At 45.7% G+C, this 17,261-nt stretch overlaps 1 protein-coding gene across 2 annotated transcripts in view; it reads right to left on the reverse strand.

Moving 5' to 3' along the window:
• Positions 1–17,261, reverse strand: part of CLSTN2 (calsyntenin 2) — a gene marked incomplete at both ends in the record, with an annotated part of 643,893 nt that overhangs the window by 96,250 nt on the left and 530,382 nt on the right. For both annotated transcript variants that reach the window (XM_080695636.1, XM_080695637.1), the window contains 2 exons: positions 5,638–5,886; positions 15,073–15,258. In XM_080695636.1, the coding sequence (XP_080551762.1) occupies positions 5,638–5,886; positions 15,073–15,258 (435 nt within the window). The remainder of the gene's footprint in view (positions 1–5,637; positions 5,887–15,072; positions 15,259–17,261) is intronic.

A 17,261-nucleotide genomic window follows, 5' to 3' on the forward strand; every position in this document is an offset into this window, starting at 1 on the left:
TGCTGTCCTGGCCAAGAAAACCCTTCTGTACGCAGCTCTATTCTAACTCATTGGCTGAGGATGGCAGCATCAAACAGTGCAAGGATCCTTGTTCTCAGAAACGGTGCAAAGCAGTTTCCTGACCCTCCACCTGCACATGGGCTCCCTGCACAAGGACTGGAGGGGACGTCGGGCTAGGGGAGTGTCAGCTACTGAGCCTTCTGGCTGTTGGTCGTGGGGAGAGCACCTTCCTTTTTTATAATAAATATTCTTTTATTGGTGCATTCTAATTACATGTCATCTTGAGTCTCAGAGTGATATGAACAGTCATGCACACAGCACTTGGTGTGTTTCCCATGAATTCTATCTACCCCACTCCCTCCTCTTTCCCATACATCTGCTTGCGATTGGTATTAGTAATTTTGCATATGTACATACTCTCTCTCCTGCAATTAGCCTCTGCTGACTAATCATTTTTGTTATTCAACTATTTATACATTATTTCATGGCCGACCAGCATTAATACGTTTTTACTTATTGCACTGAACGGGAATTAATGCAATTTTCATGAAGGGCAATTGGACAATTTACATTAATAGCTTTCTTAATATTTATGTTCTTTGATTTAGAAAGTCAACTTCTGGTCAGGAAATCATCAGAAATGTCCAAAAGTTACATACTAGAATGCCCACTAGAGCTTTACTCGTGACTAGGAGAGATCTGAGCAACTCTGTCTTGGTTTCCACATGCAGAAAATACATTAACATTTATTGTAAAGATCAATTAAATCTCGTTATGATGTATAATTACAATGCACCAATAAAAGTATTTTAAAAACCCTAGCTCTACCACCTACAACACACACACACACACACACACACACACACACACACACACAATCAGCAGGAACGGGAATTGCTGAGGTTCACGTAGCAGCATAAAGTGTAATAAAACCAGAAGTAATAACAACATAATAATGACTATAGCAACATTAGGCAAATTAACAGAGTACTTATTATATATCTGGTGCTGCAAAATGATTTCATGTATTGTCTCATGTTTATTCCCTTCTCTTTATGTATGGGGAAACTGAAGCTCCAGGGTTTAATTCCTCTGCAGAGGTTACTCTTTCAGGTGTGATCGGGCTGTTTTAAGGGATGGACTTAAGCTTATAGCTCAGCCATTCTTTTACATTTTCTTACTGTTACACCTGCTGTGGTTGGTATTTGTTTCAGGTATTTTAACATAGTTTGCATTTGAAATGTGCAACCTATGATTAAAGGTAGACTTGCAAATTTTTCACAAGATCTCACAATGCTTGTGTATGCATATGCATGTATATGTATGTGTGTGTGCTCCATGCAGGCATGTCTATGTGTGTGGAATTTAGTTATGAGAGTGTAGGGTTTGAATTCAGTTGGATCTAGGCTGACATTCCAGTCCTGATACTTGCCAGGTATCAGTACTTGGGATGGATACGTTGCTTAACCTCTCAGGGATGTTCACTTATCCTTAGAATAGTAGTCGAGATAATACTTTATAAAATTATTTGTAGGACTTCCGGGAAGATGGCGACAGAGCAAAAAGGGGCTTACAAGCCCCGCTAAGAACCAATCTCTATTACCACAAAATCAGCACCTTTCATAGCCAGAAAACACCATCAGCAGAGAAACAAAAAATGTAATTTTAAAGGACAGAGAAAAAGAGGGCTGGAAAAATGAGACACCAGAAACCAGACTGCAGTGCTGCAGCCGGAGCCGCGGCATGAAGCGGCGGGCGCCATTTTGCCTTGCAGCACCAGGCTCCAGAGAGGAAGGGAACTCATAACGGAGCTCAGAAACCAGAGAGGAGACACGCCGGCCTCACGCCCGAGAATGCGGCAGCAGTGCCTTACTGCTGGCAGCAGCGGTGAGTTCACCCGATGGCACCAGACCAACGCACACAACAGTCTACCAAGCTCCAGAGAGGAGCAGCGGACAGTGAGCCGAGGTGAGCCGCTGCCGAACAGCCAGGCGGGATTCGGCAGATCTCTTGGCGCAGGGAGCATCTAAAGCTCCCAGGGGCTGGGCTCAGTGCACGCTGCAGAGACCCAAAGTGGAGTTCAAAAACAGAAAAGAAATACGCCAGCCTCACGGCCGAGGGTGTGGCAGCGGCGCCATATTGCTACCGTCGGAAGCAGCAGCGAATTCACTGAGTCCACGACAGCTCCATCTGCGCACTCAACAGTGAGTCAAATTGGGGCCCCTAGAGGAGAAATCCCAGTACTGTACTCCCTGGGACTTGACCCAGTGGGGGAGTGGTGGTGGCAGAGATATTACACCATAGGAGAACGCCCAACCTGGCACCCCCCATGGTCTAAAGCAGCCTTGATTGACTCCCTGGGTCTGAGACTCTGTGATACAACCCAGTAAAGGAGTAGTGGGAACTGAGATACCACAGACTCGAGATCCACAGCACCTTAAGTGAAGTCATAGTGACCTAGGGAAGAACCCAGAGAAGGCACAAACTTCCGAAATCATGGGAAAGAGGAAAAACAATGGAGCAATGAATGCCCACAACCCCACAACATCAGAACATGATAAAACAGAAATGCAGAGATTTATAGAAGATCAAATCAGGAAAATAACTGTAGAAATAATAGAGGTGTTTTGAAAAGAATTCAGAGAGAGCCAAAGAGAGATAAAGGATGCAATTAATGAAGTAAAGGCCTCAATTCAAAGTACAAACAACCAATTAGAACACATGGAGAATAGAATCTCGCTCCTAGAAGATGATCATTCAAAAAATGAACGCATAGTTTCTAATTTAGAAAAAAAAAATCCGACAGCAGGAATCTGACATTGAAGAAATATGGGCCCATTTTAAGAGAGCTAACCTAAGAATAATTGGAATAGAGAAAAGAAGGTGAAACCAAAGGGATTAACAATCTTTTCAAGGAAATAATAGCAGAAAAATTTCCAAACATAGAGCAAGAGGTCAATACACAGGTCCAGGAAACTTATAGAACTCCCTTTAGACAGGATCAGAGAAGAGGATCCCCACGCCACATAATTGTCAAAATGACCACTGTGGAAGCCAAGCAGAGAATCTTAAAGGCAACAAAAACAAAGGGCCAAGTGACATTCAGAGGCAAACCAATTAGAATCACTCCAGACTTCCCAAACCAAGTCATGAGAGCCAGAAGGGCTTGGAGTAACATATTCCAAACTCTGAAAGAAAACAACTTCCAGCCAAAAATTTCCTACCCAACAAAACTTTCTATCAAATTAGATGGGGAAATAAGAAGCTTCCAACAAACAGAAACTGAAGGAATTTATGTGTTCAAAACCAGCACTAGAGAAAATACTCAAAGAGATTAACTACAAAGAAGAAATAGGTAACACACACCAGAACCAGAGAAACAAGATTTTCCATCCAACAGACAACTAAGATTGGTTATCTGTGGAGATTCATTATTTATGTTAGTCTTTTACCTATCTCTAAATTGTATTGTTTGCTTTTATTGTTGCTAATTTTTAGGATTTCTAGTTGGAATATCAATATATCTTCATATATAGCATTTGGAAATATTTTATCCCATTCTATCAGTAACTTTTAACTCTGTTTACATTGTCTTTGGATATACAATTTTTTTTTATTTTTTAGGGAGTTTGTATACTCTTCTGTTGCCTGCGCCATTGAAATCATATGCAAGAAATCACTGCCAATTTCAATGTTGTGAGGTTTTATGACCCAGATTTTCTTCTAAAAGTTTATAGTATTAAGACTTATACTTAGGTCTTTTATCTATTTTGAGTTAATATTTGTAAATATGTTAGGTAAGGGTCCAATTTTATTATTTTTCATGTAATTATTATTTTTCAACAATATTTAGTTAAAAGATTATTATTTCCTCCACCAAATGTTCATGGAAACCTTGTCAAAATAACTTGACAATATATGGAAGAATTTATTTCTAGGCTTTTATTTAACTCCAATGGTTTATATATCTGCCTCTGGAACAGTACTACACTGTTTCAATTATTGTAGCTTTATATGGTTTGAAATCAGAAAATATACATCTTCTAGCTTTGTTCTTCTTTGAGATTGTTTTGGGTATCTAGAGTCCATATCCCATATCAGGATAGATTTTTTCTGAAAAATAAATAAATAAATGTATGATAGCTTCACCTAAGAAGAAAAAGAAAAGAAAAAAAATATTCTCTGGTAAGAAAGAAAGCAAAAAGAAATATTGAACTGTTATCTTTTAGTCATCAAAAGCTTGGTATCAGACAAATGAAACTGTTTTGTGAGATTATCATTGTTAAATTTGGATAAATTGCTATAAAACTAGATGTCAACCACTAAGCCAAGCATGGAAAGGAGGGATGGGGAGGGAACGGGGTGGGGATCGGGTAGGGGCTAACTGGGCGATGTGTGCATGTATGTCTACAAAAATATTTTCTTTATACCATTATGATGTATGAATACATTGCACCAATAAAAAAATAAAATAAAAAAAATAAAAAAAAATAAATAAAATAAAATTATTTGTAAAGATGTGAGGAGAGGTTTAAATAGTAACAGCCAATATCAATCACACTCTTGTTTACTGGGCACGATTCTAAGCACTTTGAGTATATTAAGTCATTTGATCCTCATAAAAACCCTAAGAGGGAGGGTTGGTGGTGCTTCCCAGTGTTAGAACACTTGCCTAGCTTGGCGAGACCTAAATTCCCAGCACTGACAAAACAACAACTAAAATCCTATGAGGATGATACTACTGTATCGATCATTTTATAGACTGGGAAAGTACGGCACAGAGGGGTTAAGCAATGTGCCCAAGGTCACAGAGCCAGTAAGTGTCGAAACACTTTTAGCCACAAAGTTGAGAACTGACTTGTCCAGGCACTTGGCATGCTTGAAAGAGCTTATCAAATGCTAGCCCTCACTATCATATGTGGCGGTGATTTTTCAAAAGACTAGTTTAAGTTAGCAGGACTTTTTGATTCAAGGGAAGGCTTTAGGGAGGGAGTCTTTTTATAATGTATGAAAGGAAGAGCTTCTTTCCTGAGTTAAGGAAGATTCCTCCCCCATCCCCAACTCACCTTTAGCAGCCTTACAGTACTTCTAGAGATGCTGGGGTTCTGAGGACTCTAGTTTGAAGATCACAGCGTTTGCATTTTTTTTGGTGTGTGTGGTACTGAGGATGGAATCCCAGGGGCATTCTACCTTCAAGCTACATCCTCAGCCCTATCTTTATTCTTTATTTTGAAGCATGGTCGCACTAAGTTGCAGAGGGCCTCACTAAGTAGCGGAGGCTGTCCCCAGACCTGCAATCTTCCTGTCTCAGCCTCCCAAGTATTGGGATTACAACTGTGCGTCACCACGCCTAGATCTCACCATTGCACAAGATCTCACAATGTGTGTGTGTGTGTGTGTGTGTGTGTGTGTGCGCGTGCACATGCGCATGTGTGTGTCATGTATTCTTTGTGTCTCTATCTCTGCGTCTTTCTATTTCCTGCTCCTGTTTTACCCCAAGCCCAGTACATTTGCAGCCTGAAAACCAGAGACCAGGATATATTTCCAGGTCCCCTCTCCAGTGCCCATGTTTTGATCTCCCATAACCATATTTGTGCCCGGTCTGCTGTGACCTAACGGGCGAGGCTAGAGACTCACCGGTTTTGTCTGAGTTGCAGAGGATGGTTTCCTTCTCGGCTCTCACGCCAGGGCTGGGGCCGTGTTTCATCCACATGGTGATGGTAAATTGGTCCGTCAGGTTCTTGGGCACAATGCCGTCGGGGATCTTGGCGCCCTGCCTGCCGTCAAACTTGAAGATCATCTCGCTGCCATCGACCAGCAGTCCTGCAGTCCAGTTGGTGGTGGCGCTGGGGGAAGGCAGGAGGTCGATGATACCAGAGGAGGCTCCTGCAGGAAGTAGGGAACAAGAGGATAGAGAGTCATTCCTCGGGAACCAGACGTCCTCACTCTCTGTGTTCTGCTCCTGGGTTGGTGTACTTAATCAGAGACGTCTGTTTATAGCCTCGACCTAGGTGACTTGGATAAAGAAGTGCCAGTTTTTCTACAAATGGAGAGCTAGTTCTCCCGGCATCATTTGTTGAAAAGGCTGTCCTTTCTTCAGTGCCTGAATATGGCCCCTTTGTCAAAGATCAATTGCCTATAAGTGTGTGGGTCTGTTTCTGTATCTTCTATTCTGTTCCATTGGTCTGTGTGCCTGTTTTTGTGCCAATACCATGCTGTTTTAATTCCCATAGCTCTGTAGTATGATTTGAAGTTAGGAAATGTGATGCCTCCTGCCTGGTTTTTATTGCTGAGAATTGCTTTGGCTAGTCTGGGTCTTTTGTTCCTCCATATGAAATTCATGACTGACTTTTTCTAGGTCTATGAAGAAGGGCAAGGGAGGAAGAAGGCTGAGGTTCATTAATGGAAATGCTACCTGCGACTCTGTGAATAGAACGTTGTTAACTGGACACTTGGTATTGGGAGGGAAGGAAATGGGGAGGGAGAAGGGGCCCCAAGTACTGGGTGAATGTATGCCACTGTCAACATGATCTCCATTATGATGCGAGCCTATAATGCACCAATAAAAAGAGAGGAAAAAAAAGTGCCAAACGCCAACCAAGCCCCTGAGTGCTTATGGGCTGCTTGGAGAGGCACTGGGTACTTATAGCAGAGTGATGTACATGGCAAACAGGGCAACATCAGCTATTATATAAGGAAAAGGTGTTGCAGGGTGAGTGTAGAGATCTGGGAGAACCTGGGAGCTTTATTTGCAGGGGAGCTCGTGGGGAAGGCAGGACTTGATTTGGAGGGGTGAACTCATGCATGCATCTGCCCAGTAACCTGTCACCCACTTGCTGACCACATGCCTAGACCCCCGCTGGATGCTGGCCATGTGAAGGTGAGTCAGACACAGCCCCTGACTCGGAGGGGCTCAGAGCCCGTGCATCGACCCAGTGTGACCTGGGCTGTGACTGGGGAGAGTTCTAGACCTGATTCCACGGGAGGGGTGTGAGCCACCAAGTGCTCACTGCACATTTTTACAATTGCTTGTTGAGACCCAAACATGCAGTATTTGGGAACTTGGGCTCTGCAGTTGGCAACACTTGGATTTGACACCTGCCTGACAGTGTGACTTTGCTAGCTTTGGGGCTGGGAGCAAAGCCTAGCTTCTCTGACCTTATATTTCCTCTTTCCCCCTATGTGTATAGGGGAGACTGAATGAGATAATGAATTAGAGCTTGTAGCAGTAGGTTCGCCATGTGGTGAGTACCATGGTTTGGGTCTGGAATATCCCCAAAGTGTCATGTGGTCAGAGATGAGGCTTCAGGGAAGTGGCTAGTTATGCCGTGAAGGCTCTGATGGCTGAATGGACTATTGGCAGGTGGGACCTAGTTAGGAGAAGTAAGTCACTGCAGGTGAGCCCTGAAGGGTTTATCTTTTTTCCTGGACACACACACACACACACACACACACACACACACACACACTCTCACATCTTCTCTCTTTCTCTCTATCTCTATCATCTCTATCTCTATCTCTGTCTCCTTCCCAGATAACAAAGCCCAGCCAGACAGTGCCCAAGGCTGCACCTAGGTAGTGAGTTGGCTCATTATTAGGGCTCAACTCCAAAGCCCAGCCTCCCAGCACACCATCTCAGTGAACCGTAGGGAGACCTTGTAGCTCCCTGTGCATTTTGCAAATGTGGAGACTGAGACCCAGAGAAGGAGAAATGACTAGACCAGAATTACACAGCCCACAGCTAGCTAGAGGTGGGCGCAGCTCTCAGACATCCAGTGGATAGTCTTTCTCCCCAACAGTACTGTTCAGAGGGCCAACCAGCTTGCCTGCCAAGCACAGCACAGTCCCAACAGAGCCTCCCTCCGCCAACAGGTAGATGCTTCCTCAGAGGGTCTCATTGAGGACCACATGTGCCCTGGAAAGGCCCTCAGGGTGTTGTCCTCTTGTATTCCCTGTGAAGGGACAGGGGCAGGGCACCCTCCCTTGCTGCAGATGTTGCCTGCTGGGAAGCATGAAGCCACATTTAACCAGATGGTACATGCTTCTACAAACTTAACAGATTGCATTCCATTTCTTAGTGCATTTAAACAAACTGAGAAAGATTTACTTTCTCCCAAAGTTCTTCTGTCTTTTCTCCCCAAAGGATTCCATGGGTATTCAGTGGGTCAACAGGACACATCACTTGCAGAGATGACATGGCATCTTTGCACATCAGGGTGTACTTAAGATGTTCCCATGAATCCTCTGAGATGGCCTCTGGAGCTATCAGGCTCTGAGAATTCATGTTGCTCTGTTGCTCAGCACCCTTAGCTTATATTCTAGGGGCTTTAGAGGAATAATAAGGTCTGATTCCAGGTTCCTGGGCTCTACCAGGGTGGGGAAGCTGCTGTGAGACAAAAAGGAGATGGAGACAGGGGGTGAATGAGGAAGATTTGAGGGCACAAGATGGTTTAAGAATTCAAATGGAGGCTGTGGGTGGCAGTCATTGTCCGAGCTTAGTTTATGGGTTTGCATTTTTCTCTGGATGTCTTTGGTGAGGGTAGGGAGTGTTCTGAACACTGTGAAGCAAACCTGTGGCACCAGGGTCAGGGAAATAGGAAGTGGTTGGGATAAGTAGATGGGTATGAGAGAGAGAGATAGAGAGAGAGAGAGAGAGAGAGAGAGAGAGAGAGAGAGAGAGAGAGAGAGAGAGGCACCAGTGTAAGCAAGGAAGAGGGCTCAACTTGTGCAGCATTTTCTGCAAGGAAAAGACACATGGTAAACACAGCAGATGCATAATGCCAATTCCATATCATTTCAATAAATGTTTATGTGGTGTCCAAACTATGCCAAGCACCATCATGCAAACGCAGCAACCAGATAGAAGTTGTTCCACCTTTAGAGAGCCAATAAGTCTTTTACTTTTTATAAGGAGCAGTGCAGCAGGTGCAGGATTTCAGTGGCATAGAGTTCCAGTGGAAAGCAGAGGGCCCTCTAGAAGTGCTGGATGGACCACCAGGGCTGTGTGGCAGAAGAATGTGTCTATATCCAACATAAAGGTCTGACCTGTGATATCACCTTGGCCATGTGACTTGTTCTGACCAATGAAATATGAGGGCAATTGACATATGTCATATTAGGGGAGAAACCTTAAAGGCCCATGGCTCATCGTTCATTTCTGTCTTCTCTGAGATCAACAATACTCTGGCTGGAGGTTGTTCTATTAGTCTGGATTCTGATGGGGAGCCAGCATGAAGGAAAGCCACAGCCAACCCAAGAAGGACATGTGGTAGGAATGATAAACCTTTGTTACTTTAAGCCAGTGAGATTGTGAGTTCATTTGTTACTGCAGCATAACCTGTCCTAAATGATGCATATAAGGGTTTTTTTTTTTTTTTGGTGGTACTGGGGTTCCTGGAAGCCCTCCTTCCTCCGGGCTACACTCCCAGACCTATTTTATATTTTTGAAACAGGGTCTCTTTCGCCAGCACGGCTGGCTTCGAACCTGCGCGATCCTCCTGTCTCCACCTCCCAAGCGCGGGGATTACAAGCGTGCGCCACCATGCCCGGCTCATATAAGGGTTTTATATCAGTAGCTATGATTCCCATTTCTCTAACTGTATTCCTGAGGTACCAGCATGGAAGACTTCCTGATATCTTTTTAGACGCTTACACTGAATTGCACCTGCAGTCAGACTATCATTTCACCTTTAAAAACCTTGACAAGAGGCATACCCTAAAGAGAGCCTTGGGATCAGAAATGTAGATTTCTAGATGAAATAAGACTTGGATTTCTAGGTGGACAGCAGACTCCTGGAGCAGAGCCATAGATACCTACTAAGTTGGGCATAACTACTACAGGTAAAATCCTTCTCCCCAATATAGAAGGGTATGGCATGGAAGTTGCTTCAATGACCTCCAAGAAATAAGTGTATCCAGGAAGAGACCTAATGCTCATGGTCATTTTCATGAGTGAGTGTGTAGTCCTTTGCTGAGATATGACTAGTGACTTAATCTGATTCCCAGCAGGTGTTCCCCTCTCCTCCTTGTATTGGAGAAACCTGTAATAGCTTCCCGGAATTGTGCTTTTCTGAGAGTATCAAAGCCTTGGGTGGAGGTCCTTAGAACAATTTCTGTTAAACTGCAAGGTGAGTAGAAAACCACAGATCCTTTGCAGCTCCTAAAAACGTGCATTACAAATCTTTAAACATATCTGTCTTCACCAGGAGTCTGAACTGTTAGGTGGTTTTATTCATCTCTATATTAGTTTACGAGTCAGTACAGCTTTTGGACAGACAGCAAATATTTGTTAAATGAATAAATATCCCATTGGATAAATGAATGAGCCCTCTTGGAAAATCTCCTGGCTCACAACATTCACAAGTGCCTGATACTGAGAAAAGCTTCAAGTCTGGTCACCTGTGCTACTCTGATAGATGAAGTACTTTATTTTATTTTTATTTTTATTTTTGGTGGTACTTGGGTTCCTGGAAACCCTTCTACCTCCGGGCTACACTCCCAGATCTATTTTATACCTTTTTATTAGGAAACAGGGTCTCTTAAGCCAGCGCAGCTGGCTTCGAACCTGCGCAATCCTCCTGTCTCTGCCTCCCAAGCGCGGGGATTACAAGTGTGCACTTGATTTTAATAGCATGTTGATGTTAATAGCATGTTGCCGCTCTGTGTCTTTTCCTTCAACAGGACTTGTCTTGGGAGTCCTTGATTCACAAACAAAAGAGCGGGCCCTGGTATGGTATGCAGGAGGTCCTGGTCAGCTGCCAGGAGTCCTGTGATCCCTCCCACCCCCTGACAATAGGATCAGGCCCTGACTTCTGTGCTAGGAAAGTCATATGCATCGAAAAGCACTTTTCTATTTCCTGTAATACGCAGTGACATGGGGTCATCGAAGTGGACCTTTCCGTGGGCTGTGGTTAATGTCAAACTTAACTCAGCTGAGAGGGCTCGCTGAAGGCTTCTTCATGCATTTCACAGTCTAATTCAGTGACATTTTGCCTCTGGAAAGCTTGGTACCAAGTTGCTAGGTCCTTTGTCTGAAACTCTGAATTTGCAAGACGTTATAAACAAACAGTTGGCCAACTTCTGCAAGAAGCCTGGCTTCATGGAAAACCAGGGTGATGGGAAACTTCATAAGTTGTATCTGGCACACAGGCTGAAGGTCACACGGGATCAGAGCCCTTGATTACTTTTGTCTAAGGCAGAATGGAAGTGCCTCCAGGTATTAATCTCAGGAAGTGACATACATGACCTCCAGGGCTTCTCTAGGTCTAGGTAGGCCATCTTAATGCTGTTTCGTCTGCCCAGGTACTTCCTGACAGCTGTGTCTGCTTTCCCCTTAGATGGGATTCTCTTGTAGCTCTTCATGGAAGCCAATGTTGTGGAGAAGAAAGCAGGTGGCCGATGAGCAGACTTCCATGGTGATCCTCTGGGGAAACCTCCCTGGCTAGTCACTGCACCATGACAGCATCACAGAGGATGCTCCCAACTCCAGCCACCATGGAAGCACCACAAGATGCGTGGGGACAGGTGACTTTGGATGAAAGAGAGGGGTTTGGGAGTGAAAGGGAAGAAAGTCTTCCAGTGATAGGACACAGGAGCAAAGGCTTGGGGATAAGAACAAGCCAGGCAAAGAGGGGGGCGAACCATCAGGATGATGAAATAGACCACATGATGGAATATCCCGGAGGCAGAGAGCCTTTGTACATACATGATCAAATAATTAATGAATGGATGAATGAGCTCTCTGTTGGTACCAGTGCCTGATGGACCACCAGGATGCTGTGTGGGGGTGCAGAGTGCAGGCAGGTCCTCAGGTGCATGGAGGCAGGTTAGAACTAGGCATCACCCCTGGGTGTCCCACGGACCACTGTCATCGCTGTCCCCTAAGTCTCCTCTTGCCCCTGGATTCCTAGTTTTGGTTGGGGCACCCTGTCTAGTTAGATGCTCACACTAGGGCCTTTTTAGAGCTCCTCTCTCTCACTCCAGGCAGTGAATCAGTCATTAAATCTTGCTGGTTTTGCCTCTTAAATTTGTTTTAAAATCACCCCTACCACCATTCCCCTGGCTTAGAACTCATTATCTCTTGCTCAGACAATAGCAATAACAACCTAATTGGACTCCCTGTTTCCCTCCACAGTCAATAAAGATCTGTAGGATGAAAAATGAATGAACACCCATGCTTAGAGCAAGAAGCCTTTCCACCACCCCCTGAAAGCACACAGAAGGTGCCTGTCAGGTACCCGAGGGTGCAACCCAGCTCCCCGTTGGGAACTATCCAGCCTGCATTCCCCTTGACATTCAGAAAGAGCCTGGGGAGGGGAGCTGGTGTCTCACCCCTTTGATTCTTCTGCTCTCTGTTTCTGCACTTTTCCCCAGCGCAAACAAGTGAGGCCTCTGAGTGAGGCAGGCCTGGCCTGGCCCTCAGGGTTACGTGGACAGGGTTTCCAGAGAGTAGTGGGCAGCACTAGCTGGAGAGTCATTAGAGAGAAGCCAGACTTCCCCTCTCCAAATGGCAGCTCCCAGCACCAGGTCAAGCTGCACCCGCAGGGGGCTGTCTTTCTGCAAGGTGAAGCTGGCTACCCAGATGGGGCGAGCCTGGTTAAACACTCCATGTGCAATGTTTTTTTCCTCTGCAGTTTCTTCTTTCAGAACATCCTTCTCACGTTCCACACATCCCAACTCTCCCCAGGATCATTCCAAATCAAATCATGAGCACGTGCCCTTGGGCCCATCGGAGCTTTAGCAAGCAGATTCCATCATCTCTGGCTAACCTGGAGGAGTTAAGGAAATGACTCTAACCCACGGTGGCGTGGGGTCGAGCTGACTTATAATCCAGGTGCACTGGGAGGGAAATGGGATATTCATTCAAAGGAAGACGTCACCTGAGGTGGCTTCTGCACACGCAGAAGGAAGGAGAGCAGTGGAGGCACCTGAACACTGCAGCTCCCTTATACCCAGTTTTGCAAAAACAACTTGGAACAATGGAGTTGGGCTCTCTTCTTCAATCTGCTCTGCTGTTCCAGAGGGGTCTGCCCCCACCCATGGGCTTCCCCTGCCAGCCTGGGGACATGATGGATGGGACATGGAGACACCCAAGCGGCTGGATTTATTTTGGATATAAATGCTTCTCTCATTCCTTCCCTCCCTCCCTCCTTCCTTCCTTCCTTCCTTCCTTCCTTCCTTCCTTCCTTCCTTCCTTCTGTCCTTCCTTTCTTTTATTTCTTTAAAAAAATTTTTATAGGTGCAATGTAGTTGTACATTTTAATAGAGCTCAAGACGGTAGAGTCACACATCACACAATTAGCCCTTCTCCAGTTCCCTCCTCATTCCCTCCCTCCTCCCTCCTTCTCATGGTTGGCTTAGTGATCGACTCTGATATGTTGCTGAATGGACACCATGTATATTAGGGATTTTCTCTCTTTCCCTCCCACCCCCTCAGTTAGGTGCCCTTATTTGCTCATCTATAGTTTCTCCTTTATCTAGAGTTGGGGGAATCGTGTGTGTGTGTGTGTGTGTGTGTGTGTGTGTGTACATGGGTGAGCGTGTACACTCATGTTGAGGGGAGAAAACTGTCCCTGAAGTAGCAGTGGCAGCTAGACTGTGTGTTCAGGAGCCTCCCTTTCCTCTGGAGGAGGTATTATCACCTCTCAGTACAGGCCTCGCATAGGAGAAAGCCTTTTCCTAAACTTCCCTTGCATGGCTGGAGAGGCAGAGGAGAGTCCCTGGTGACTCTTAGAGAAAAAAAAAAAAACAAAAAACTAGGAGTGCAGGGGTGGGGAAGGGGGTGTAGTAACACTTTAGCAGCCTGGCTGAGCAAGCCTGTGGGACCGTCCCCAACTCGCGGGATGCTCATCCTCCCCTTCCACGGGCTCACTGGAGAGTGATGCTCTGACTCCAGGATCCTGGCTGGACACTGAGACCCCATAATTCAAAGAGACTCTATCATTCAGAGAGACCCCACCATTCAGAGAGACCCCACCATTCAGAGAGACCCCACCATTCACATAGACCCCACCATTCAGTTAGACCCCACTATTCAGAGAGAGCCCACCATTCAGAGAGACCACACCATTCAGATAGACCCCACTTTCAGATAGACCCCACCATTCAGAGAGACCTCACTTTCAGACAGACCCCTATGCAGATCTGAACAAGTCACTTTCACACCGGGGCCCCGAGGTTCCCATCACTAAAACCTAGTGAATAGCATCCTCCCCACAGTGAAGATGGAGAACCAGACCAAGGGGTGCATGTGAAGATTCCATGGGGTATGCACACACAGTAGGTGTTCAGCAAAGCTAGATTACCCCATAGCCACCTTTCCATCACTCCCCGTCAGCCTGGTTGCCTAATTCCTGGCCCGCCTCCTTCTTTAAAGCAGCACAGCTCAGTCCCCATCAAGCCCCCGCATGCCCCGCCCTCTGCCCTCATGGGTGAATGTCCTATTAGGTCATCCTTGACCCCCGCTGTGGTCCCCTCTGCTGTGGACAGCCAGGTTCGGCTTCCTGGGCGTGTGAGCCAAGCACAGGGTCCCACTCTTCATTAAAGGCATCTAGCTTAAGGCTTGGCTGTTGCCATATTAAAATTTCTAATAATCTTTAAACAAGATCCCATGTATTCATTTGCTGGGGCCCTTGCAAACTATGCAGCTGGCCCTGCAGACGGGAGGTGATCCCTTCCCAAATGTCTAACACCACTTTTCCTATTGGCCCTGGCCAGGTGGCTCTCTATAAACCAGCGGGCCAGATAGGAGCTTGGAGTGTCTTTCTGCTCCGTTCCAGGTATTTTAAACTCAGTGTGCAGCTTAATCCCTGGCTTACTCCTAAGGAATGGAGGCTTTGTCATGCCACTTGCCCAAGGCCACATAACTGGCAAACAGAGTCTGAATCAGCCGTGTCTCACACCAAAAGCTGAGCCTTACGACCCATTGGCCATATGCAAGCACCCACCCAGGAGATCTATATCTAGGTCTATATGGATGTGAGTAGGCCAGGCTGATTCTAATATAACAAGATAGGCTTTATTTGCCTATATTATTTAAAAGCAATTAACGTGTTCCAGCACGGGAAAACCTACCACATAGTTTCTGAAGGGATTTCTCAGAGTAGGTCTCCCGGTCACAGCCCTTGCCAATATAGTTGGTCTGCAGCTCCGCGGTGACCAGGAGGGAGGACACGGCGCCATCACAGGTCTCCAGGTGGATGCTGGGGAACAAGGGCATGCTCCCGGAGCCAGGCTGGTACTCAATCCTTTTGGTCCAGTCTGAATAAACAAGACAAAGATTAAAACTCAATCGGGAATGATTGTTTTGAAAATGTGCATTCGTTCCAATAAATTATTTGTCTCAACAAATATGTTAAGGAGTAGTTTGAAGATAATGGGAATTTTACATCTGTAGATGAAAGATTTTCTCCCTGCAGAAATACCAGGTGAATAAAGAAAACTTTACCCCGCTGCACTGAGCCTGCACTGAGCCTTATAGGAATAAACAAACACATGCACACACCTCAGACATCTACCAGCCTCTCAGCCGACCATGTGTTATGGGAAAAATAGAATGAGCCATGGTGCTCAAAAAATATTACCAGTGATGCATAAAAAAGAGAGAAAGATGTTGGGTGTGGTGGAACATGCTTATAATCCCGGTACTTGGGAGGCTGAGGCAGGAGGATCACAGATTCCTGTCTAGCCTCAGCAACTTGTGAGGCTCTCTTTAACTTAGTGAGACCCTGTTTCAAAATAAAGAATAAAAAATTGGGCTGAGGATGGGGTTTAGAGGTAGAATGATCCTGGGTTCAATGGGTTTAATCCTCAGGACTACCAAAAAAAAAAAAAAAGGAAGAAAAATAAGGAGGAGGAAGAGAAGAGGAGAAGAGGAAGAAAAAGAAAGAGAAAGAAAATGTTAGTATAGTGTTACACGTATGCTACTATAGATCTGGCATTTGTCCTTGAAGAGATCTGATTTGTTTTTTGCTGGTGGGAGCAGATGTCAGAAGGGTCACAGCTGTGTGTCAGGGTGAAGAGGTAGAAGGAGGATCTAGCTTTGAGACAGATGTGAAGTTACAACTATAGCAAGCACCAGGTCTGGCCAAAGTCCAGTGCCATTTTTCTTGCAATACTTGGACAGGGCTGTGCTCCTGTTTTCTCTTTGTATGGGTCCACTGGTGAAATCTCTGAGTGTTCTGCTTCTTGCCCCATTTCCCCCATTGTGCCGCACATGGCTGTTTTTAAGAGCACATGTGTCTTGTTGGGAAACAATATGGAGCAGGGTCATTTGAGGATTATCGGAGATCACCAGGGTAAGGAGTCTCAAACATTCAGAACTGTGACTCGCCGAAGTCGGGTTGATGATCTTGTCATCGCTTCTCAGAGGACAAATAATTGGGAGACGAAAAAGCAGCGGAGAGAAACAAAATCACAATGAAATTGGCGCCGCACAAGAGCAGAGCAATCAACAAAAATAAACACGAGGATGGGAGGATACACAGGGATTGATTGGTATGTAATAGCAGCCATTGAAAGTCAGAGCCGATGGCAGGCGGTGCTCACAGAGACTGATAATGCCTGCTCTCGGGCAGCGGGGAACATCGCAGTCTGGGAGGCTGTGCGCCCATCCTCAGCCCGCACTCGGTGGAGAACAGCGTTTGGAGCCATCGAGAGATCTAAGCGACAGGTGCTATTAGTTTACCAACCCCCAGTGTGTGCCACATAAAGCATTGCTAGATGGTGTCTTTTTGCTGGGATAGAAATAAACATCTATGAAATTGCCTGCTCTCACCCAGAAGAAACTCCTGCATTTGTGGGACTTTGGATCAGTCTTCAGCCACCAGGAGGCTCTGTATAAAGTCCCTGATGGGTCACTGACTGCCATCAAGTTATACCAGTAGGACAGAAAAGGCTGGGCTTAGGGACTGGCCAGCTGGCTTCATTGCCATTTCTATGTGCCTGGCTCTGCTTGGAGAAACAAGGATATGGCAGAGAATCAGTCAGGAGCTGGGGCTAGAGGCAGGTGGTGAACAAGCCTATGTTGTCCTATCCAAGAGGAATTAAGTGCTGGGAAGATGCTCCTCTAGCTAAGTAGTTCACACCACAGCTGAAGCCTGAAAACCAAGGACAGATGTGCCAGAAGGTCTCAGAGAAGAAAGTGAGAAGCAGAGGGAGCGACCATCTTGGCTTAACTCTGGGGCTCAGGGTCCCCGAACCTCGGGCATTTCAACAGTAAAACAGGGAGCACGACACTGACCTCTCAGGGTCAGGGTGAGCAG

The sequence above is a fragment of the Muscardinus avellanarius genome, assembly GCF_963383645.1.
Source record: "Muscardinus avellanarius genome assembly, chromosome: 5".
Lineage (NCBI taxonomy): Eukaryota > Metazoa > Chordata > Mammalia > Rodentia > Gliridae > Muscardinus > Muscardinus avellanarius.